This window comes from Medicago truncatula, chromosome 2, assembly GCF_003473485.1.
Source record: "Medicago truncatula cultivar Jemalong A17 chromosome 2, MtrunA17r5.0-ANR, whole genome shotgun sequence".
In the NCBI taxonomy this organism is placed as follows: Eukaryota; Viridiplantae; Streptophyta; class Magnoliopsida; order Fabales; family Fabaceae; genus Medicago; species Medicago truncatula.
In genome coordinates, this window is record NC_053043.1 from 35,650,330 (window position 1) to 35,672,665 (window position 22,336).

General features: G+C 33.0%; 3 protein-coding genes across 5 annotated transcripts; 1 reads left to right on the forward strand and 2 right to left on the reverse strand.

The window, feature by feature from the left end:
* Window positions 1-466: 466 nt before the first annotated feature.
* Window positions 467-1,558, reverse strand: LOC112419421 (uncharacterized). Its single transcript, XM_024777082.1, has one exon. The coding sequence runs from the start codon at window positions 1,556-1,558 to the stop codon at window positions 467-469; it is 1,092 nt and encodes a 363-aa protein (XP_024632850.1).
* A 4,683-nt stretch (window positions 1,559-6,241) lies between these two features.
* LOC25487056 (mitochondrial import inner membrane translocase subunit TIM22-4) lies at window positions 6,242-12,887 on the forward strand. Of its 2 annotated transcripts, XR_005644164.1 has the most exons (6): window positions 6,242-6,611; window positions 9,335-9,554; window positions 10,846-11,036; window positions 11,135-11,207; window positions 11,321-11,378; window positions 12,430-12,566. XR_005644164.1 is itself a non-coding variant. In XM_039830653.1 (5 exons), the coding sequence occupies exons 2-5, from the start codon at window positions 9,392-9,394 to the stop codon at window positions 12,513-12,515; spliced, it is 513 nt and encodes a 170-aa protein (XP_039686587.1). In that variant the 5' UTR covers window positions 6,242-6,611; window positions 9,335-9,391; the 3' UTR covers window positions 12,516-12,887. The 2 variants fall into 2 exon arrangements, 1 of the variants encoding a protein (XP_039686587.1); XM_039830653.1 differs by lacking the exon at window positions 11,321-11,378 and having other exon boundaries at window positions 12,430-12,887.
* Window positions 12,888-13,778: 891 nt separating this feature from the next.
* Window positions 13,779-21,626, reverse strand: LOC25487057 (ubiquitin carboxyl-terminal hydrolase 25). 2 transcript variants are annotated; one of them, XM_024776369.2, is made up of 9 exons: window positions 21,272-21,626; window positions 20,722-21,172; window positions 20,545-20,620; window positions 19,780-19,872; window positions 17,945-18,031; window positions 16,994-17,856; window positions 16,148-16,273; window positions 14,412-14,548; window positions 13,779-14,291 (listed from the first exon to the last, which is right to left on the reverse strand). In XM_024776369.2, the coding sequence occupies exons 1-8, from the start codon at window positions 21,444-21,446 to the stop codon at window positions 14,428-14,430; spliced, it is 1,992 nt and encodes a 663-aa protein (XP_024632137.1). In that variant the 5' UTR covers window positions 21,447-21,626; the 3' UTR covers window positions 13,779-14,291; window positions 14,412-14,427. The 2 variants fall into 2 exon arrangements, with proteins under 2 accessions (XP_024632137.1, XP_013464362.1); XM_013608908.3 differs by having other exon boundaries at window positions 14,405-14,548.
* Between the last annotated feature and the right edge of the window lie 710 nt (window positions 21,627-22,336).

Here is a 22,336-nt window from a genome sequence, read left to right on the forward strand (position 1 = left end):
CAAGTTTCCATCGTTTAATCAATAATTCTTCGGTTTTAACCTACTTTTCATTTCCTCCAAAACTCATCCTACATCATGTTAAACCTAACCATTGAATCACATACTTAATAGAATTGCAAAGTTAGTCTCACCCTTACCTTAGAATGAATGATCGGCGGCTTCTCTCTCTCTTGGTTCTCCTCTTCTCTTGTTTTCTCCCTTTTTCTCCAAAAAGCAGTTTCACGTAAAAAAGTTTCTAAACCTAGTTTTCTTCTTATTTCTCTCCTCATTCTATTTTTCTTATTTCCTCTATTTCCACTAAACTCCTCTAAATTCCAAAACAGCCCCACATCTCAATATTTATTTTATTTTCAAATCTTATACTATTAAATACTAAAATAAGCCACTTAATAAATCACATAATCATTTAAATATATTCTAAACTCATTAAAAATAATCAAATAAAACAAATACTTCAAAGAGGGCGTTACACGGGGTTGGGTTTATCTTGTTGTCTATCATTGCTGCTCCTCTCCTTGGCGTATCCTCGCAATTTCCCGCTTTGTATGAGTTTCTCAATTTCTCTCTTAAGATGAACACATTCATCTGTGTTATGGCCTTGTACCAAGTGATACTTACACCAAGCATCCATGTTAGGACCCATGATCTTGCCTCGACTTAGTGGCGCAGGCGGAATGATTTTTGACTCGAGAACTTCTTTGAGGATTCTTTCGGGGCGCGTGTTCAAAGGGGTAAAGTGCTCGGGTGCATCACTATGCTGGTTTCTTTCATAGTGCTTCTTGAACGTTCCTCTATCTCTATTAGGAGGAACATAGTGATTCCTGCGCTCCCCCCCGGAATTTCCTTTCTCCTTTGCATCTCTAGCTTTTTTCTCCGCATTGCTCTCCTCTCCTTTAACATAACACTCAGCACGAGCGATTATCTCCTCCATTGAATCAGCGGGTTTCTGGGCGAGTGATTCATTGAATTGTCCGGCACGCAAACCATTCTGAAAAGCGCCAACAAAAACTTCTTGATTGGGGTTGGAAACTTTAATTGTTGAATCATTGAAGCGAGCGAGATACTCCCTTAGTGATTCGTTTGGGCCTTGTCGAATATTGAACAAGCTGGTGGATAATACTTTACGGTGGCGGCTTCCAGAGAACTGTTGGGTAAACTTCTTTATCATGTCCTGATAACCCACAATGGAAAAGCGGGGAAGGCTCATGCACCAGCGCAAAGCTGCATCAGCAAAGGTACCCGCCAATAACTTGCACTTAAGGGAATCAGCAACTCCGTATACGGACATCCTGGTGTTGAAGACGGTTACATGCTCAGAAGGATCGCCCCTTCCATTGAAAGTTGGTAAGTGCGGCGGCTTGAAGTTATCTGGAACCGGAGCGTTCCATATTTCAGTTGAAAACGGCTGGGGCTCTGGTTCATCCAGCTCGCCGTGATGAGAGTCCGCCTTCTCCTGCTGCTGCTGGATAGTCTCCACTGAAGCGAGTAGAGCTTCGTTCTGTTCCAACAACTGGGCGATCTGACTCCTCATCGTTTGTGCTTCTTCTGGTGTTGCCATATCGGTTTTTCTCTAAATGGTACGTGAGGTGCGATTTAGGTTTGAGTAAGGGTTAGGATACTAAATCGCAGAGAAGACTACGACTCAGTTTTTCTTTGAACCGGAATCTCGATAAAGAATCGTGGTCAAGGCTAGTTTTACCTTTTCCCACAGACGGCGCCAATTGTACTTGCAGAAAAAGTACAATAAGGATTCTAGGGTTCAGAATCGTCTATTAGGGTTTTTGACTGATAATTGGATAGATGAGAGTGTTCTCAAGGGTGGTATTTATAGCCTTCTATGGGCATGGGTTTTGGTTGCTTAGTCTCCAAGTAATAGGGGTATTTAGGTATTTTGGGCGGTTTCTAGAAGGTTCTAGAGGTTTATTAAGGCGGCTTTATGGGAGATACGCGCCTTGGGCCTTTGGGCTCTTTTCAGGGGCGCTAAGCCCTTCTTGAGGGGTATAAGAAGCCCTTTTGGAGGTCTTTTAGGTCCTTAGGAATATTATGACGGTCCATGTATGTTTGTGTATGTTTGTATCGTCATCGTGATCACCAAGATTCCCAGCAGTTGAACCCACAAGTTTCTTTCTATTAATTGTTCTTTGTCCTTTTCGAGAAAAAAATAATAATAATCTTGTTGGTCATTATACATTGTAAAAAATTCAATTCAACTTGGCCTGTTGGATTGTAATTTTGTAATTAATGGGTCAACGTCAACATTGGTCAAGTATTTCTCATTTCATTTTTTCTTATAAATATATTAAATGTTTAAAGTGTCTACTTCAATATAACATTGATTAATTCTCATTGAAAAATCTATTTCTATCTTTTAATCATATTTTCTATATGCAAGGGTCATAATTCAAACTTTTGGATACTTTTGATTTTATTTTTTTAAACAATCCAATCTTATAATGTTATACTAGTAACATACCCGTGCTGATGCACGGGTACAATAACCGTTTGTTGTTTAAAAGAGTCTGATTTTCTTTTTAATGGTTGTTATATATTGTTATTTAAAATTTTGATGTAATATATTTTTTTTAGGTTTTGAAAATGTTAATATAACTTCTTTACATGTGATGGGCAGTTATTTCTCTATAATGATTGTTACATTTTGCAGAATATGATAATGCGCATTAAAATATAATACAATTTTTACATAACATAAGTTTATTTAAATTTGTTAAACTTGAAACGTAAACAATGTTATAATATTTGAATATAATGGAAAATGAGATATTGTGTGTATATTTTAAGTCTATATAGATATTAAAAATAATATCCAACAGTTTATTATAATATTACAACTTTTGCTAAAAAAAAAAATTACAACTTGTCATGTAATATTATAAATAGTTTAACATCATTTTATAATTGAATTGAGGTGATGATATTATAAATAGTTTAAATGTTTTAGCATGAACAATTTTTATAAAGGACAACTTGTTGTGTAAATCAAAGTTAGTTTAGTCAATGATAATATATCTTGTGTATTTTTTTTTCTTTTCTGAAAGATTAGTCAATGTTCATTTATCCCGTGCATTTTAGTTTATGAGGGTTCAATATCATTATAGAATTGAAGTGAGGTGACATGAAACATTTTAGCAAAACCAATTTTTTATAAATATCGTTTATCAAAGTTAGTTTAGTTAGCGACAACTTGTCTCGTGCATTTATGTTACTTTTGAAATTTTAGTCAATGACCACTTATCCGATGCATTTCAGTTATCTACGAAATTTTATTCAATCTCTGTTTATCCTGAGCATTTTAGTTGATAAGTGTTCAATATTGTTGTAGAATTGAATTGAGGTGATGATGTTATAAATAGTTTAAATGTTTTAGCAGGAACAGTTTTATAAAGGACAACTTATTGTGTAAATCAATGTTAGTTTAGTCATTGATAATTTATCCCGTGTATTTTATTTTATTTTTCTCAAAGTTTAGTCAATGTTCATTTATCCCGTGCATATTAGTTTATGAGGGTTCAATATGACTATAGATTTGAAGTGAGATGATATTATAAATAGCATGAACGTTTTAGCAAGACCAGTCTTTTATAAATAACAATTGGTTATGTGTATAAAAAGTTAGTTAATCAACGACAACTTATTATGTAAATTTCTTTTTATGATAGTTTTTAAAATTTCCGCCACACCACACGCACTACTACCACACTTCAACTCTATACACATTATCACTCTCTTTCTATTATTCACTTTCTGAAATCCTCACACGTCTCACATATCAATGACATTTTTACTATATATAATACGACTTGTACTGTGCATAATAATTATTTTTAATTTTTACCATGGACAATTCTACCTATGTATAATATTTATTTAAAAATATGTATCCCTGACGACTTGTCCTATATAGAATAGTTAGTTTAAAATTTATATAATTGTTGACTTGTATTGTACGTTATAATTATTTTAATTTTATGTTATTGACAACATCTCATGTGTATAATAATAGATTTTTAAATTTTCAACAACATTGTCTATAATCCTTAAAAAAAAAAAAACTTATATCGTCTATAACAATTATGCTAAAAAATTTATCAGTGTTGATTTGACCTGTGTCAAATAATTATTAAATTTGAACATTGAACACTTATCAAGTGTGAAATAAAGATTTTAAAATTTATATCAATGTCGATTTGTCTTTTGTGTTATAACTATTTTATTTTATTTTATCAAAAACAACCTGACTCATGTATAATCATTATTTTATAATATGTAGCTTAGTATTTATTTTGGACATTTAATCAAAACAATCCCGTGTATGTGTTTAACGGTGATGATAATTATTTCTATATTTTTATTTGTGACGACTTGTCCATTATATAATAATTATTTTAAATTTTCAACACTGACAACTTCTTCTATGTATAATATTTGTTTTAAAAATTTGTGAGACAGACGACTTGTCCAATGAATAATAATCATTTTAAAATTATATTATTGGTGAATAGTCACATGTATAACCATAGTTAATAATTATCTTAAAATTCATATCGGCTAAAACTTGTCTCTTTAAGTTATAATTATTTTGAATTTGTACTCAATGATAACAAATGCTGTGTATAATTCTATTATTTTTTTAAGTTAGTTTTTCATTTACGTTATGGTTTGAAAAAAAAGGAGAATAATATTTTTTTGAAGGAAGGAGAATAATATTTAATAATATATATCAGTGTATCTCTTGTCTCGTGTATAATAATTATTTTATAATATATATCAGCGATGACAAATCATATGTTCAATACTTATGTTCTCGTGAGCTTAGCTCAGTTGGTTTGGATAATGCATAATATATCCAAGGTCCGGGGTTCAAACTCCGACCACTACCAAAATATGTTCAATACTTGTTTTAAAATTTATATCAGCATGTCTTTATAATAATTTTTTAAAAATTTTGCGAAGTGACAACTTGTCTCGTTTACAACAATTATTTTAAAATTCTGAAGTGGTGAGTTAACCATTGTATAATATATTTTGTCAATCTTTTTTAAAACTTGTCTCTTAAACTATTTATACATCGTCTGTTACTGGCTCACTTCAAATCTACACACATCACTCTTTTTCTACTACTCTATTTGGTATGTTGTACGTATCAAACAATCAATGTTTTACCGTTATTTCTATGTAACAATGAAATATATTTACATTATGTTTTTATGAATATAAAAAAAATTAAATTTTAATATTCATTAATTAATGTAACAACACGTCTTTAGATCTTGTTAAAAAACACGTCGTTAGATATATATATATATATATATATATATATATATATATATATATATATATATATATATATGTGTGTGTGTGTGTGTGTGTAAAATAACATTTATTAAATTATAGTTTTAGAGGTTAAATAAACTATTACTATTTTTTTATTATTTGATAAAGAAATTATTATTATTATTATTATTATATATTTTTTTATATATTTTTTAAAGAATTTATTTATTTTTATTTTTATTATGTTACACTAATTTTGCAATAAAAAAAGTCTATACCCCTTTACCCGTTGAGAATTGCTGTTTACACATATGCATTGGCTGTGTCACACCAGTAATTTACTAAAATGCCCCTCGACAGTTAACTGCCGAATTATGGAACCGGCTGCAGTTAACTACCGAGGAAAACTTCGGCAGTAAACTACCGAGGAAAACTGAAAACTTTGGCAGTTAACTGCCGAGGAAACCTCAAACCTGATTATTTTATTTTATTTTTTGATAAAAACCATAAATTATCAACAACAATTCTCAACGTTTTATGCATACGTGTGTGAAACTTAACCATTGACATTTAACTTTAATAAAAAAAAAGAATATTTTTTTATTACCTTTAAAAAAAAAGAATATTTTTTATTACCTTAAATAATGATAGACATCAATGAAATTAATTACAAATAAATACAAATATTTCCTTATTTAGGAATTAAATTTAATTAAGGAAAAACTTAGATGTATTTCTTTATTTAATTCCAGGCTTGAAATTTCTAGACAATTAACTATAGCCGATTTTCTAAAACTTCAGCAGTTAACTGCCGAAGGATATTTGGATAAATTACTCGTGTTTATCATGTAAATAGCAATTCTCTTACCCCATTTCTATCTCGTACAAACCTAGAGTATTTTTTTATAATTTTCTTTTTATTTTATTTTTTGTCATTTAACTTTATTCCACACACACCATATTTATTTCAAAGTTAATTTTCTCAAACAAACCCAAGCCGCCGCCTCCTCCCTCCTTCAGTGTGTCTCCGGCGGTCGTTACATTGCTCCACCATCTTCATCCTCTCCTTTTCATCTGTAATTATACTCTATCAAATTTATTTCAAGTCAAAGATGATTTTAAATTTCCCTACGACCATCTTTTCGGCTAGATCTTGACATCCACGTACAAGCTTTTGAAAATCCATCACCATAAAAAGAGTCCCCTCCATCTTCTCTACAAAACCCATTTAAAAATATCAGGAACGGACAACCTTCGCCGGTGACCACCACGCCGGAGCTTGCAACCACCGCGCCGGGAAAGAGCTTACGTGTTTTCAGGTCAAGTTCTTTACATATTTTGTTTCCATTACATGCAACAACAACAATACAAATATGAAATTGGATGTGATTTTGTTTTATTTCTAGAGATGCAATTTTTTTTTTTTTGTAGATGAATCTTTTTTAGTTTCGATGCTTCTGATAAAAAAGTCTGTTTTTTCAATGAATCTTTGATAGAACAGATTTTTATTTTTTTTTACAGATGAATAAAAATTTTATTTGCAAATCAAAAGATTTTTTTTTTTTTTTCACTTTCAATATTCACTTTCTGTTATTACTTGTTATGATTTAACAAAAAATTCACTTAGATTTTCTTGTAATATGACTCAAATAATATTCATTTCTTTCTAAAAAAAAAATTCACTTTATGCTATTACTTTACTTGTTGTGGTTTAACTAAAAACATAGTTTTTTTTTTTATTTTTATTTACAAAGCCCAAATTGTTATGCATAAAAAAATAAAACCAAACTGATACTAAACCATATTCTCAATTCTCTCACTCTCAGAATCAGCTGCTCATCCCTCTATCTCTTATTTGCTTTTTTGTATAACTAATGAATATATTTTGTATATTTGCTTTTTTGTTGTTGATATAATTTTAAAATTGTGTTAGGACTGTTTTTGTTAAATATACATGATATGAAGGTCAACAACAAATGAAATAATTAATGATATTAGGAAAATGAATTCTTATACCTGCCGTGTTCTTCTTGTTGTCAAAGAGAGAAGAGGAAAAGGAAAATGAGAGAGGAGAGACAGTTGAGAGAATGAGAGAGAGTATTAAATTATGAAAGAGTAGTGAATGACAATATAAGAGTATTTGAAATTGAAAATTTGCCTCCAATTGATTGTAGATCTGACATTAGATTATATCTTTTTTGTACAAAAGAAAACTTTTTTCGTTTTCCGTGTCAACCAAAATCAGATTTATTTTGTTGGCATCAAATGGAAATGACTTTATGAAGAGCAAATGAACTAAACTATTAGTTATTTGTAGTTACATGACATCATCTTAGTTAATTGTGGTAATTTGGTTGAATAAAGTAAGTTAAAGACAAATTTTACCCTTACTTTGGTGATTTGTCAATTAACTAGGCTGGGGCATTAATAGGATTTCCACAACATCTTCTCTTCTTATATTAAGAGAGATTCTACCAACATCATCACATACAACATTGACTTTGAGTTGTATTATTTTCTACCATTGCTCTCTTATCTCTAGATCTTCTCCCTTTACCATTGCTCTCTTTGGGTGTATGTACGTGAACCACTAAGGGCATTTTTGGTAATTTGGGGTGTAACGTAAAATTTATGGGGTGGAACTAGAAATAAAAAATAAAAATGAAAAAACTACTACTCCTGTAAACCTCAAGCACAAGAAAGGGTGTTGTGCGATTCGTGTTGTATTTGTTGTTGTTCATTCTTCTGTTTATAACTTACTTCACTTCAAATTGAGAATCACTACGCCTCTCTCCGGCTGTGACTCCCCTCTGGTTAGTAACCCGTTCAAATCTCTTTTGCTTTGATTTATTACTCTTTTCTTTTGCTCCTATGTTTTCAATATACAATAATAATCCACAATGTTAAATACCTAAAACCAATGGGGACTTATTTTCATGCATATCAGCTGTTTGTTGAAAAGTTTGTTTAAATGTTGTATCATTCAATATTGAAGAATCTGAAACAATTCTCCATAATAGGAGAGATAACAGAACTAAGCGAACATAAATTATTGTATGTAGACCTGTTATCGATAATAGAACTAGAGATAATGCATATTGGGACGATGCCATAGATTATGTTGAAAGCTTAGAATCTCCAATCGTAATTGTGTGTAACTACCACAACAAAAAAAATATGTTTTTCTATCTTTAAAAATGAAACAGTCATGTTCTTGTGAAAAAAGAGATATTCCAAATTTTGTCCAGAAATGATGTCATACAGTGCAAATGATGTCATACAGTGCAAACGTTACCACGGAACAGATATCCCAACATGTTTGTATAGTTATATATAGATTTTTTCAATATAAGCCACACGATGTAGATAATTAAATTAGCCTAAGCAATAATGCAATAGAATATTCACACAACGGATTCTTATAAAACAACATACACAGATGAACATAAATTCAAATAGGTAACTTACTTTCAAAATATTGGAACTAAGCTTTCAACATAATCTATGACATCGTCCCAATATGTATTATCTCTAGTTCTATTATCGGTAACAGGTCTACATACAATAATTTATGTTCGCTTAGATCTGTTATCTCTCCTATTATAGAGAATTGTTTCAGATTCTTCAATTGAATGATACAACATTTAAACAAACTTTTCAACAAACAGCTGATATGCATGAAAATAAGTCCCCATTGGTTTTAGGTATTTGGCATTGTAGATTATTATTGTATATTGAAAACATAGGAACAAAAGAAAAGAGTAATAAATCAAAGCAAGAGATTTGAACGAAGTTTTAGGGTTACTAACCAGAGGGGAGTCACAGCCGGAGAGAGGCGTAGTGATTCTCAATTTGAAGTAGCGCAATACACTTGAAACCACTTGCATAACGTGACCTTATCTATCGCTAGATGTTACGAAGTATGTGTCCAATCACGTGCCTGAAAAATTTGATTTGATTCATGTACAGTATACATTTTGAAGTATTTTTTGCTTCCTAGTGAAGTATTAATAATAATATTCATCCATTGTTCATTGCACAGATTTTGCGGTGATTTCAAATCAACCAACCTTGCGTATCTTAGATTTGTGCTTCAACGATGGCTGACGAGTCACAAAAAGCTGTTGCAAATGATTTTGTGAACTCAAAAGAAGTTGAGAAGCCTCAAATTCAGCCCCTAAGTTTGCCAACTGTTGAGGAAATTCGCGGCCAAGACATTTGGAACAATTGCGCTGTGCGCAGTGTCGTTAGTGGAGTCATGGGTATGCTCATTTATTCAACCCTCACTTTCTTTATTCCGGATTTCCAAATATCTGTTTAAATCTTATTTAACCACTTAATAAATTGTATTTAAAAATTTAAACTAACCTGCTCCAAAATATTTGTGTAATTTTGGTAGTTCTTTTTAAGAATTTCAAATGATTTAGAAATAATCTGAAACTAGCTTTACATAATATGAATTGAACAATTTTTTTTGAAGAGGATATGAATCAAACAAATTCATATCGCTTAGTGGGATAAGGCTTGGTTGTTGCTGTATGAATTGAACAAATTGATCGCTTTGCAATGTTTACAATGAAACTTCTAGTCATTTGTTTTTACATTGCCCTTTTTTGTCCTCGGTTTGGAGTAAAATTTTGGGTTGGCTATATTACTCCAAATTTGTCTGTGTATTTAGATTATTGGAGCGGAGAAGTCGCACGAAAGGGGTTTGGCTAATTTGGCATGCGACAATTTGGGTAATTTGGAAAGGGATAAATAATAGGATTTTCAAAAACATTTCAAAGGCGATTGATGAAATTGTGGAGGAGATTAAGGTCCTGTCGTGGAGATGGAGTTTGACTAGATTAAAGTGTCCGCCTTGCTTTTATTATGAATGGTGTTGGGACCCCGGCGATTGTGTGAGTAGGTAGTTTTTGTCTATGGGCTTTTCGGGTTTGCTGCCATGGTTGTTTACGGGTCTGGGCAGGTTGCGGGGTGACCTGGACAGCAGCTCCCTCTAGTTTATATGGGTATGCTGTTTCAAAATTGGCTGTTTAAAAAAAAAAAAAAAAAAGAATTGAACAATCAAGTGGCGTCGTCTATGAATGAGAGTTTAGGTAATGAGTAATGGTATTTGTACAACCATTTGATGACAACTTTCTTTTTCTCTCTTCTCATTTGTAAAAAACAATAGATAGAGAAAAAGGAAGAGAGAGGATAAGAACATCATGTGAGTATGAGAGAGAGTTGTCAAAAATTGTCACAAAATGGTTATGCAAATATCATTTCACTTGGTGGTGGTTGTGGTTGTGGTTGTAACCTCAGTTGGATCAACAATATACAATGATACCAGCAAAAATCCTTACTCCCCAAAATTTATATAAGTATCTCATGAACACATTTAACAAAATAAATCGAATGGATCTGAAAATTTCTTGTTGTACAAATGTCGACATAGCCGAATTACTGGGAAATATCAAATGTCATTGGAGAATAATTTCAGCTTTATAGACATTGCAAGGTGTTGCGGTGTAAAATAATTGTTTTTTTGATTTATGTGATGAATTTAAGGAGGTGGTCTTGGCATCGCCATGGGATTGTTTCTTGGAGCACTGGACAACCCTATGATGCAAGAGCAAATGACTGGCAAACAACAGTTTATATTTCAAGCAAAGCAGATGGGGCGAAGGAGTTGGAGTTCAGCCAAAGCATTTGCTGTTATGGGTTTCGTATTCTCAGCTGCTGAGTGTGTTGTTGAGAAGGTTTAATGGATTTGGGAATGAAAATATATATTTTACATCAAGCATGTGAGTTTCTTTCTTCTTCCTATCATGTGGATCCTTTTTTCTTTTCTTTTCAGGCACGAGCAAAACATGACATCACAAATACGTTTGTTGCTGGATGTACTACTGGAGCTGCTATATCAGCAAAAGGTAACCCTCTTTTTCATTTGGTTTCTGTCATTTATTATGTTTTTGTCTCTAATAAACCAGTATTTAAGTAATGATGGCAAGACATGGCCTGACACACCTCCCATGAGGTGCAGGAGCATAATTTTCCTTGTAAAAAACCAGTGCTGAATGACCAGGAGTGACTAGCCTAAGGTTTGCTTTTTCTTGGGTAGTAAAGAGTTTGGTAATTGATTGCCATTGAAACTAAATTTTAGCTAAATGATAGAGTACACATCTGTTTGTATTGAGCTTATACTTTAGTGATGTAATTCTGTTTGGCAAAATGATAAACTTAAAGCAAGACGAGAATGTGCTCTGCTCTGTCTTCCACTCTAGTCTAAACCAGATTTTTTTTATAAATGAGAATGAGAGTCAAGATCATTAATCATGGGTTCATATCATGGATCATAAGTTCGTACAAAATTCATAAAACTCATATATGCATGTGTGTACGTGCACGCATTTAAATATGTATTCACACATATGCAAAAGGTAACTCCAATTTTTCAGATTCAAAATGCCAAGTTTTTAACAAGTTTGAAGTAATCAAATTCTATGTATCTAATCTATTGAGTGTGGTACAAATCCATTGAAATGGTAGTGCCTTAGTTTTGGAGAATGGACTATTTCTCTAATTCTCTATTGAGTGTGGTACAAAGGGAGTCTGGTGTGAATGAAGAGCACAAAGTGATGTTCATCAAGTGCACTTCTAGAGGGTTGCTGTCTTTGTGGTGGCTTAGCAACAATTACCTTGATATACTTCACCCAAAACAGAAGTTATTGTTAGAATTATTTTGTTTATCCCTTTTCAAAGTTGTTTTCTATTTAAATATAACTTAGTGATGTTGATGTAAACCAAAAATCAGAATAGACAATTGTAACCGCAAGTTCTCAAATCATGGGGTTCTGACAGTGGCCCAATATGGATGTAGTGCTCAATATAAGATATGTAATTTTAGTTTTAGGTTTCTTGTTATTTTTTATTCATATCTTCTCTCATTGCAGAAGAAAGTTGTGCATTGTAGGCTGTTTAGATGAAACGCAAATTGATGTAAAAGAAGAGAAAAGAAACAGTAATCAGGCCAGATAAGGAACTGGAAAATGAAGAATTGAAACCCTCAATGTTGCTTGTTTTATAAACCTGTTCTCTACCTGTGTTTCGTAATGACATTTGTTAATGTTTCCAATGTTTGTGTGGTTGTAGGTGGTCCACAAGCTGCATGTATGGGCTGTGCTGGCTTTGCCGCATTCTCAGTCGTCATAGAGAAGTTTCTAGAGAGGCATCAATAAGTGAATTAACTTGGATCAATTTTGTATTCTTCGATCATAGTTTAAGTTCTTGATCAAAATATTTTGCCCATACGATAGAGGGACGTGATAGGGAGCAAGACAAATTGCAATATTATTTCACATCTGTAATTTATTTGTATACAATGTCATTGGCGGATGCATTCTCCGAACTTGGGAAAGCTCTGTGATGACATGGTTTAGTATTGGAAAATGCCAAGCATTACGAAAACCATAGGGAGCAATAATTGTGATGAACTCTTTAAAGTGCTTAGCACTCCTGTTTAGTAGTAATAGTTAATTTCAATAGATTTTTCTTTGTAATTCATTCTTATTTTTTGGAATATTTATGGAGTATTCCTAGGCTTCTTAAAATCCACCATTGTTTTCCTTTTTAAAGAGATAGGATATGCTGACAAATATATGTTGAGTTCCGTTTTCTAATTGTGCTTCTGTAACTACCACAACAAAAAAAATATGTTTTTCTATCTTTAAAAATGAAACAGTCATGTTCTTGTGAAAAAATAGATATTCCAAATTTTGTCCAGAAATGATGTCATACAGTGCAAACGTTACCGCGAAACAGATATCCCAACATGTTTGTATTCTAGGTAAACATGACATCATAACATTTTTTGAAGAGGATAATTGTACAACAATTTTATGGCATTTTTTGGATAGCTCCCTCTATTACTCAATGTTTTAATTCTCTCTGTTTTTTTTTCTCTCTCTATATTTTTTACTAATAAAAAGAGAGAAAAAAGTTATCACAAAAATTGTCATAGTTTTTTTTTTTGAAGGAGCAAAAATTGTCATAGGCATTTGAAAAGAGATTAATTTGTATGCTTATAGACGGTGTTAAAAAATGACATCATAGAATGTTTTAAATGGATTTATCATGTGCAACAGTTTTAAATCTTTGAGAGGAAGTTAAATAATTAATTCAACAATGTTATTTCAATAAAACTATTTTCATAAAAGCAAATTAAACCATACAATTACCTGCGGTAGCTTTAAAAAATCAAACAAGGTTAACACTTTTTTAAAAATGAGGTTTTTCTATCATACAAACTTTATATAAACGTTTTACAATATTTCTTGATAAAATAAAAAACAAAAAACGTTTACAAAATAAACCTATTGTAAACTCTTGACATTAAAGCAAAGCATCTGCGACTCTTATATTAGGCTTTTTTTTTTTTTTTAGGGGTTATATTAGGCTGTGTTGTACTTGTATCTACCAAATTGAGTGATACACCCTTGAAATTTTGGAATAACGTCCACTATCACAGACTAATATTTTTTCACTTGATACCAAAAACTACAATCATAAAGTCGGTAATATGTATCCAAAAGCCATATACAGCCTCATCTAAGATGCAAAATTTGTAGAGCAACATTATAGAAAAATATGACTTTGCTCCAGTACACAACTAAAACAGATTGTACAAAATGAATAGAATTCCGTATACTCTCCTCAACGATTAAATAAAACTTCGTAGCCTCCACGGAGAAAGAGAACATATAGCAAAAACATGAAATCTGAACTTCTATATCAAATATGGAAGGAGCACCTACAAAATCATTACAAAGCACTGTAGAGAAGACTTGAACGACACAGTCTCTCCATGTTCTCCAGCCACTAACGCCAGCACTAGCTCAAAGAGTCAGTATGTGACAAACCCAAACTACACATCCGAGTATGGGTACCACCATTCCTACGATAATTAGTAATACAGTATACACACCAGGCATCACTGGCAAAGACACATCAACATGCTGCAAACATTTTGGGAAAAATAAAAACCATCAATGGCTTTTTAATACATGAATCACTATCGGACCTAAAGGTTTATAAAATGGTAAATCAGTAGAATAAAAGTATAGATCACCTCATACCAACGAAACCGTGTGATCAAGGCCCTTCAAATTGTACTTTTTCTTGGCTAAATGATTGGAGACGTGCAATCAGATCCTTTCTCAATGACTCGGGAATCTGTGATTTGAAAGCACTCCGGGCATCTCCTATTAACTTCCTGCATGGCAGAAAGTGCATATCCAAGTCAAGAATTATAACCAGAGGCAGTAAAATCTCGTTTAACTATAAGTTAAGTAAGAATTTAGCTATTTATTATATATCTATGATAGCAGGAAAAAGAACAAAAATGAGCACATACTTTGCAAGTTTATTTTATATACTTATATTTCAAACGACCCCAGAAGAAGCACACATTCTAATATCATAGAAGAAAAGAAAAAAATCACGGACAGATAGGTTGTACTGTGGTGGGTTTCAGCCAGAACAAGTGAAGCAGTGACAAACAGTAGACTTGTGGAGGGGCTCCAACCTAAGATAAGTTGTACTTTAAGGCAGATAGGTTGCAAAACAGTGACAGACAACCCACAGGCTTAAACCTGCAAACCGAAGATGCTCAAACCAAAACTCTCGCTGAGGAAGGACAGATGATTCAATGGCATAGGCGGACAGATGGGTCTTGAGAAAGTTTAGTTTGGTGAGTGGAGAATAATGGAATTAAGCCAATGAAGAATACAGCAATGTTTCTCAAAACAGGATATCCCCGACCCAAATTGCTCGAGGTTCCAAAGCTCAACACACATGCTACAAACCTATGTTTTTGCAATTTTGCGCAGCGATCCAGAGCAAGATAGACACCTTCAGGATCAGAGTGAAGGGGAAAGTTCATTGAATCTTATGAGTTATCTGCTAAATCGACAAATTTGACAATTTGGTGGACATTCATGTAGAAGCATTCTGTTACAACCTCCACACTTCTGTTCTCACCAAACCCACATTGTCATAGAGCCTTCCTCTTCCACTTACCTTTTTGCCTCTTGTCTTATATACTTTGTAATATGGGCCTACCAGCGGCCATGGCATATTGCAGTGATGGATTTTTGGTCACCACAATAGCCAATTTGGGAACAATGGTGAAGCCAAGGTGTGGCATAAAATAGCAGATTTTAGGCCTTCTGCCATCGAATCTCGATAACGCTGCCAAGAACGTGTTGTAGGGAGAGCGGAGGGAATGATTATTTTAAATTTTAGCTGTTTGGCTTAATTTTTTGGAGGGGAGGGAATGGGAAGAGAGAGGAACAAAATCAATCCTGAGCTAATTTTAGCCCTCCTGCAAAGCAAGGGGATTTGGAGAGGGGCGAATGTTTGTTTAATTTTCGACCTATATATCCTCACTTTTTGTGACCTTAAATATTATAAGGGTGCAAAATGCAATTGTATATTTTTCCCCTATTAAAATCCCCCCTCATTATCGAACCTGACAGACCCTAAAACACTCCACCTGGAATCTAGAATTATTTAGTTAAAGAATTAAATAATTTACACCAACAATGTAATAAAGTTTTACACAAACGTCTAATCACAAATGACCATACAACTTAACATATTTATCCTATGGCAAAGACAGTGAAATAAAACTTAAACTGTCGTTGCATAATGATTAAACTCTAGTTTGAAATTGAATTCAGTCTCATGGAAACTTAAAAGACATGGTAAAAATGAATTACAACTTTAACAGATTTGTGCTACAGTCATGTTTATGTGAAATATTAATGATCCAAAGCATGAAGTGAAATTTAGCCAGTGTGATCAAACATACCTTTTTACATCACTTGTTAAACACCCCGCTTCTTTTTCATGCAGCCTCTTTCTAACACGCATAAACTCATCAACCTTACCTGTCCAGCCACATGACCTCAAAACTGACTTTGCTTCTTTCTCAAGACTGAATGATGGTTTTGAAAATATAGCATCAGTATCAGTATCAGGCATATGATGAACAATGAATTATTTAAAAGAAAACATTATCAAAAAAATCAGACATATAATGAATAACCTAATTTTTCCTGTTCCATAATTTATCTCTTCGGTTCCTTGTCTCTTTATTCAATATCTCACATGCTAAAATATGTAAATATTTTATTTTTCTATGGATATCTCTTGCTTAATCATTCTGTACTTAACTCTTCATGCTGGTTGCCATCTTTTTCATGTCAAAAATTGTTTGCACACTCGTTTGCCTATTTCTTAAGATAATCAAATCGACACATTTACACTCTAAACATTAACTATCTTCGACAGTTTGAACCCTACGACCAAATTCTAAACTTGTTTATGAAACGCCATCAAAAGAATGAGATACCCTTCAACATATATTAGAAAATACAAAGCATATCCAGGCATCATTGAAGAATGAAGTTTTCATTTAAGTCCAATAACAAAATAAAGGGTCATGCTAACCAATGCCCTGGGGCACTGGTTTAAGCCTAAAAAAGAAAGTTTTAAGTTGAAAATAGCATAGGTTTGTAGCATGTGTTTAGACTTTTGAGTTGACTGCACAACTTCCAATGTTCAGTGCCCCGAGGGCGCCGGTTAGCATTTCCCTTAAGTAAATTTAGTAAGAAAAAATTAAATAAAGATTGAGTTAAGGTATATATGATCATACATGTATTTCATTTCTTCAACTCTAGCACGAGACTGACCATCTTGGGCAAGCAAAATGCATGGAGACTCCTGTACTTTTCTCTTATTCCCCAATATTTTAGATTTGTTCAGGACACCATTAGTTTCTTGCTTAAAGTTGGCAGGCTCTCTACCTGAGATTACCTCGCTTCTATCAATATCTTCCGGAGGATCAAGTTTTACAGAATGGGTATCAACCGTCTGAATACCAGTGTATCCATTTGTTACCGTCGACTCCTTCCGAATACCAGCGTATCCATTTGTTACCGTCGACTCCTTCCGAATACCAGCGTATCCATTTGTTACTGTCGACTCCTTCCGTTTCGAGTTGTTAGCAACATCAACTTTAGTTTTGTCAAAGCCGTTCTTGGTGGGTAATGGTGAAGAAGGATCTTTCTTACCATTCTCCAAAGAAACTGAATCTGTTGCATGCCCATTTGTTAGTAAGGGTTGATTACTAAACACATCAACTTTTCCATTGAGACTTACAGGAACGGGACTTCTTTTGGAAATTGAACTTCCATTAATGCCAAACTTCACTCGCAAGCCAGAAGGAACTTTACCAATCTTAGATACACTTGGCATATCTTTCCAAGAAGATTGCTCAGAATCTGATTTTGCTTGCACTGCTTTGAGTTGTACATCAACCTTAGGGGATTCAGATGCCTGACTCCCATTGGAATGATGTGGCTTTACACCATTAGATGCAAGAGAACTACTAACTGATGCTGGCCTTTGGTTAGTACGAGAGAAAAAGAGAATATAAACCTTCTCTGACAAAACTTCTTGCAGGGATGCAAGTGTTACACAAGAATCATCACAGCAATACCAACGACCCATTGCATCCTGTGAACAGAATCGAAAATTACAATAACCATAAATCAATGGACAGACTACATAATTTGCATACAGATGGACTTATAAATTCACAAACCTTTATATAAGCGTAATAGTGACCAGATTCAGGGGAGTATCCTGAATGTACAATAGTACCAAAGAGCTTATATTCTGGTTGCGGATCCTACACACAAAAATAAATAAAAAATAATTGTTAGAAAGAAGCGGAGCATAATATATGAATAGATCTATAATCAAATAAATATCACCACAAAGTATCTACTAGTTGATAATTAAGTAATATTGGACAGTGCATGCTCAAATAGATCTATAATCAAACTTCAAGTGCATGAAAGAGGTCATAAGTTTTTTATGCATATATATATATATATATATATATATATATAGACACATACACACACACACAGACACAAACACTTAGCCCAGATCCTCAAGATCTCAAATGCAAGTGCACCTTATGTTGTATATATGCCATAATAACAATATCAACTAAGAAAACAACAAAAACCAAACACAGTAAAGATTGAAGAATGTTTAGAATTCTTCATTGATTCTAGATCCACTATCAGTAATGATTTGCATACTTCTCAGGGATTACAAGCTCATAAAACTGCAAACTTAGTATTTTACTATCGCACGAAGACGTTTGCATTCACCCATACAATAATCCTTTTGAATACCTTCACAAATTTGTCTATGATCACCAAACAAAGGACATAAATGCAATCCTATCCTATGATCACCAAACAAGACATAATAGCAATCCTATCCACAAAAGATCTAATGACAGAGATTTCTTCTAGTTTATTCTTCACACTTGAGCACTCTGCTCCAACCAAATACAGTGAATATAACAAGCTGCAACATAACTTAATAGCAATAAAAGTATACAACACTTGTCCATACAATACCTACGGTCTCCAACCTACAATATACTGAGTTTAAAAACCTGATAAACTTTCATCTACTAGCTCTTCTTCAAATCAACATGTATTGACAACTATCCAATTCATAATTACAGGATTTCCATTTAATATTGAAATCCCATGTACAAACAGCAGACTACACAGGACTGGCAAATAAACTTTGTAACAATAGCACCTAAAGTAGATGACCAGGAAACCTTTCAATGTCATTTATAAGAATCTTTCTGGCCAATCTCATGCAAAAGTAAATTCCAAACCACAAATTACCCAAAAGGTTTTTCTCATTCAACCCAAAAAGTCTGTCAACTACCACTCTAGATAGCTCGAATCTCCAATAATGAGTTTTTTCATCTTCCATAAAACACTTATCATCTCATTTGACAGGCTTCTTTGCAAAGCAACCATTATGTGTTTAAATAATAACAGTGTGTCACCAATATTTTAATCTTATCCTCTTATCTTTTAATATCTCTTTTTCATGATTAATTCTTTTTTTATTATAATAACAATAATAATATTTAAAAAACAAAAGCAAGACAAATTTGGCTAAAACAAACACCAATATTTTAATCTTATCCTCTTATCTTTTAATATCACTTTTTCATGAGTAATTCTTTTTTATTATAATAACAATAATAATAATATTTATAAAACAAAAGCAAGACAAATTTGGCTAAAACAAACATGACAAGAAACAGTAAAATCAATCATTGCTGCTTAACAAAACAAATATACTAAAATAAACATAGCAAATTACTGGAAGGCTGGCTAGAGCTGAGAGATTTCCCCCTATTGTTTTGAGTGCATAATTTGGATAAGACAAGCGAGATATCAAATTTGGGTACTACACGTTGACAAACATAAAGGAAGAAACAGTCACAAATATCTAAGTAGAATGGCTTAAACACCAACTATCATGTCAATGTGCAAAAACTGAACTGACACTTTTTCGCAGTAACTAGTTCAAAACAAATACCAAACATACCTGGCTTGCTTTGCACATGAAGTTAGAAAGGACCAAAACCTCTTCAAATCCAACAGCCTTATCAATCTTGCCACCCAATATGCCCTCAAATCTCTACAACCCATATTCATCAACACACCATCAGTACAAAAATAAAACACAACTAGTACAAGCAAATATAAAACAAAGAACAACAATATAGCCAATGTTATCAAATAGCGGTGCTATAGCACTAGGTAGCAAAATTTGAACAAATTGCTATTGTTCCGCAATACGCAATTGCAATACAACCAGTGTTTTAAATAGCAGCTATAGCACTATAGCGCAGCAAAGTCAGAACAAATCGCGGCTATAGTACTATTGCGTAGCAAATTCGAACAAATAGCTATTGTTTCGCAATAGACTATTACAATATAACCAGTGTTTCAAATAGCGACTATAGAAATTTGAACAAATTGCAGCTATAGTGCTATTGTGTAGCAAAATTTGAATAAATCTCTATTGCTCAGCAACTCTCTATTGAATGTTATCAAATAGCATTGCTATAGCACTAAGTATATAAATTTGAACAAATTGCTATTGTTCCGCAACACACTATTACAATGCAGTGTTTCAAATAGCAGTTATAGCATAGCAAAATTTGAACAAATCACTATTGTTTCACAAAACGCTGTTTAATACAAAATGTAGTCAAATAGACGCTATAGCCACACTACACCACTATAGCATAGCGAAATATGAACAAACAACTCTATTTTCTACGAAAACTGAATAGAACCAACCAACCTTGAGCTGTATCACAAGTATATTAGGTGCTTGAAGTATGGACATCTGCTTCTTCGCCGCAACCAACTTCTTACAACTGAACAATACCGAAAAATCAATCAATAAAAGCCTTAACCTAAAAAATAACATAAAAAAAAAATCGAAATTCAAAAAAGATAAAAAAACACAGACACTCACCCATCACATTTGTACTTATTATTTCCATCTAAAACCTCAGGCTGAAAAAACTTTTGCATAGAATCCCTAATCGAATTACTATGAAAAACATCGAGATTAATATCCATAATCTCATCAACCTTATTCGATTCGTATCCGCAAGATAAACACTTAACCTGACTCTGCAAAGCACCGCCAAAAATTTCCTTCACAACAGAACCTCCACCTTCACCACCACCGCCACCTTTCCTTCTAAGCTTCTTCAAACGCAGACACGAATTATGACAAGCATCAATAACGTATCGTAAAAACTCATGTGCGTCCTCCTGACGACCGAAACGAAAATGCTCCGCGAAGATCCGTATACAGCTTTGAATCTTCGTTGGCGCGTCGGAAGTAAGATCCAATCGGAGTAACCGCGTAATTTGTTTCTCTAATATGCAAAACGGACACGATGAACCAGAATTATCACCTGAAAAAATTAAATCGTAAATTAGGTCAAAATACGTAAAATTAGGGTTAGGTTACAGAAATTAAAGAAAATTAGATGAAATTGAAGGGAGATTCTTACAGAGAGAGGAATGAAGAGAACGGAGACAGAAATTGGCGAGAGGAGGAGTGAAAGTGAGGCACTGAAGAACGCTATTGAGATAGCAAGAGTTACCGAGATTGCGAAGACCTAACGGAGGAGAAGTTTTGCGTTTGGGAGTGAGGAGATTAGGGTTCCAGGTCATCTGCAAAGCCATCAACGACGCAGACGGCGGAGACAGGGTGGAGCCACCACAGCATTGGACGGTGGAGAAGGGGACAATTCTGAACGCCGCCAACGCCGCCACCGTAATCGCATCGCGCGAATTCGATAGCTTTAGAGAGGTTCTTCTTTTCTTTCCCTCTCTTTGTTTCTCTGTTATTTTTTTATTTTATTTTTATTTTGTTTATTTTTTCTTCTAGCACCTTCTTAGTTCTTACTGTACAATTTTTTGACCGGTCTTAGTTCTTATAATAATAAAAAAAGAATACTGAAACAAAAATAAAAAATGGTAAGAAAGAGGAAAAGAGAGGCAGGGAGTTAATACTGTTCAGTGAACCTGACTCAGATTTTTTTTCTTTCTTTAGGTGTTATTTGTTCTAGAGAGTTTTAATTATTTAAAAAAAATATATTAAATTACATTCAACTATTATATTAATTTTGTTTCTTTGACTGAAATATCTCCTCAGTTGACTATTATATTTTTTATTCTTTGTACTCGTGAGATTAGTTCAGTTGATAAAGATAATACATAAGTTCAGGGTTCGAACCCCGGACAACATAAAAAAATATATTATATTTTTAAAATAAAAATCAAGATTAGATACTAATATTCTCTCAGAAATCATCGGATACTAATATAAATTTATAAAATTTATACATGCATGGGACCTGTTGAAATATGGTGGCCCTTAAGGTTTGAGATATTGTTTTAATTGGATTTTGGATAATATTGCACACGAATATTTTATTAGTATTAGTAAAAGTGAGAATCTGTTAATTTCATTATTTTTTATGAATTTTCATAATTCATGTGATTATCCGTCTCAATAAAAATTGCAAACTTTTAAAAATAAAGATAAAAATAAAAAATAGACTAGATGACAA

Excerpts from the sequence above, each read along its gene's own strand:
- LOC112419421 (XM_024777082.1), bottom strand. The coding sequence starts at position 1,558 with ATGGCAACACCAGAAGAAGCACAAACGATGAGGAGTCAGATCGCCCAG.
- LOC25487056 (XM_039830653.1), top strand. The coding sequence starts at position 9,392 with ATGGCTGACGAGTCACAAAAAGCTGTTGCAAATGATTTTGTGAACTCA. Across the intron at positions 9,555-10,845 it reads TGTCGTTAGTGGAGTCATGG|GAGGTGGTCTTGGCATCGCC; the intron begins GTATGCTCATTT and ends GATGAATTTAAG. Across the intron at positions 11,037-11,134 it reads CTGAGTGTGTTGTTGAGAAG|GCACGAGCAAAACATGACAT; the intron begins GTTTAATGGATT and ends TTTTCTTTTCAG.
- LOC25487057 (XM_024776369.2), bottom strand. The coding sequence starts at position 21,446 with ATGGCTTTGCAGATGACCTGGAACCCTAATCTCCTCACTCCCAAACGC. Across the intron at positions 20,621-20,721 it reads AATAAGTACAAATGTGATGG|TTGTAAGAAGTTGGTTGCGG; the intron begins GTGAGTGTCTGT and ends GGTATTGTTCAG. Across the intron at positions 16,274-16,993 it reads GTTGAAGAAATGAAATACAT|TCTTGAGAAAGAAGCAAAGT; the intron begins GTATGATCATAT and ends ACCATCATTCAG.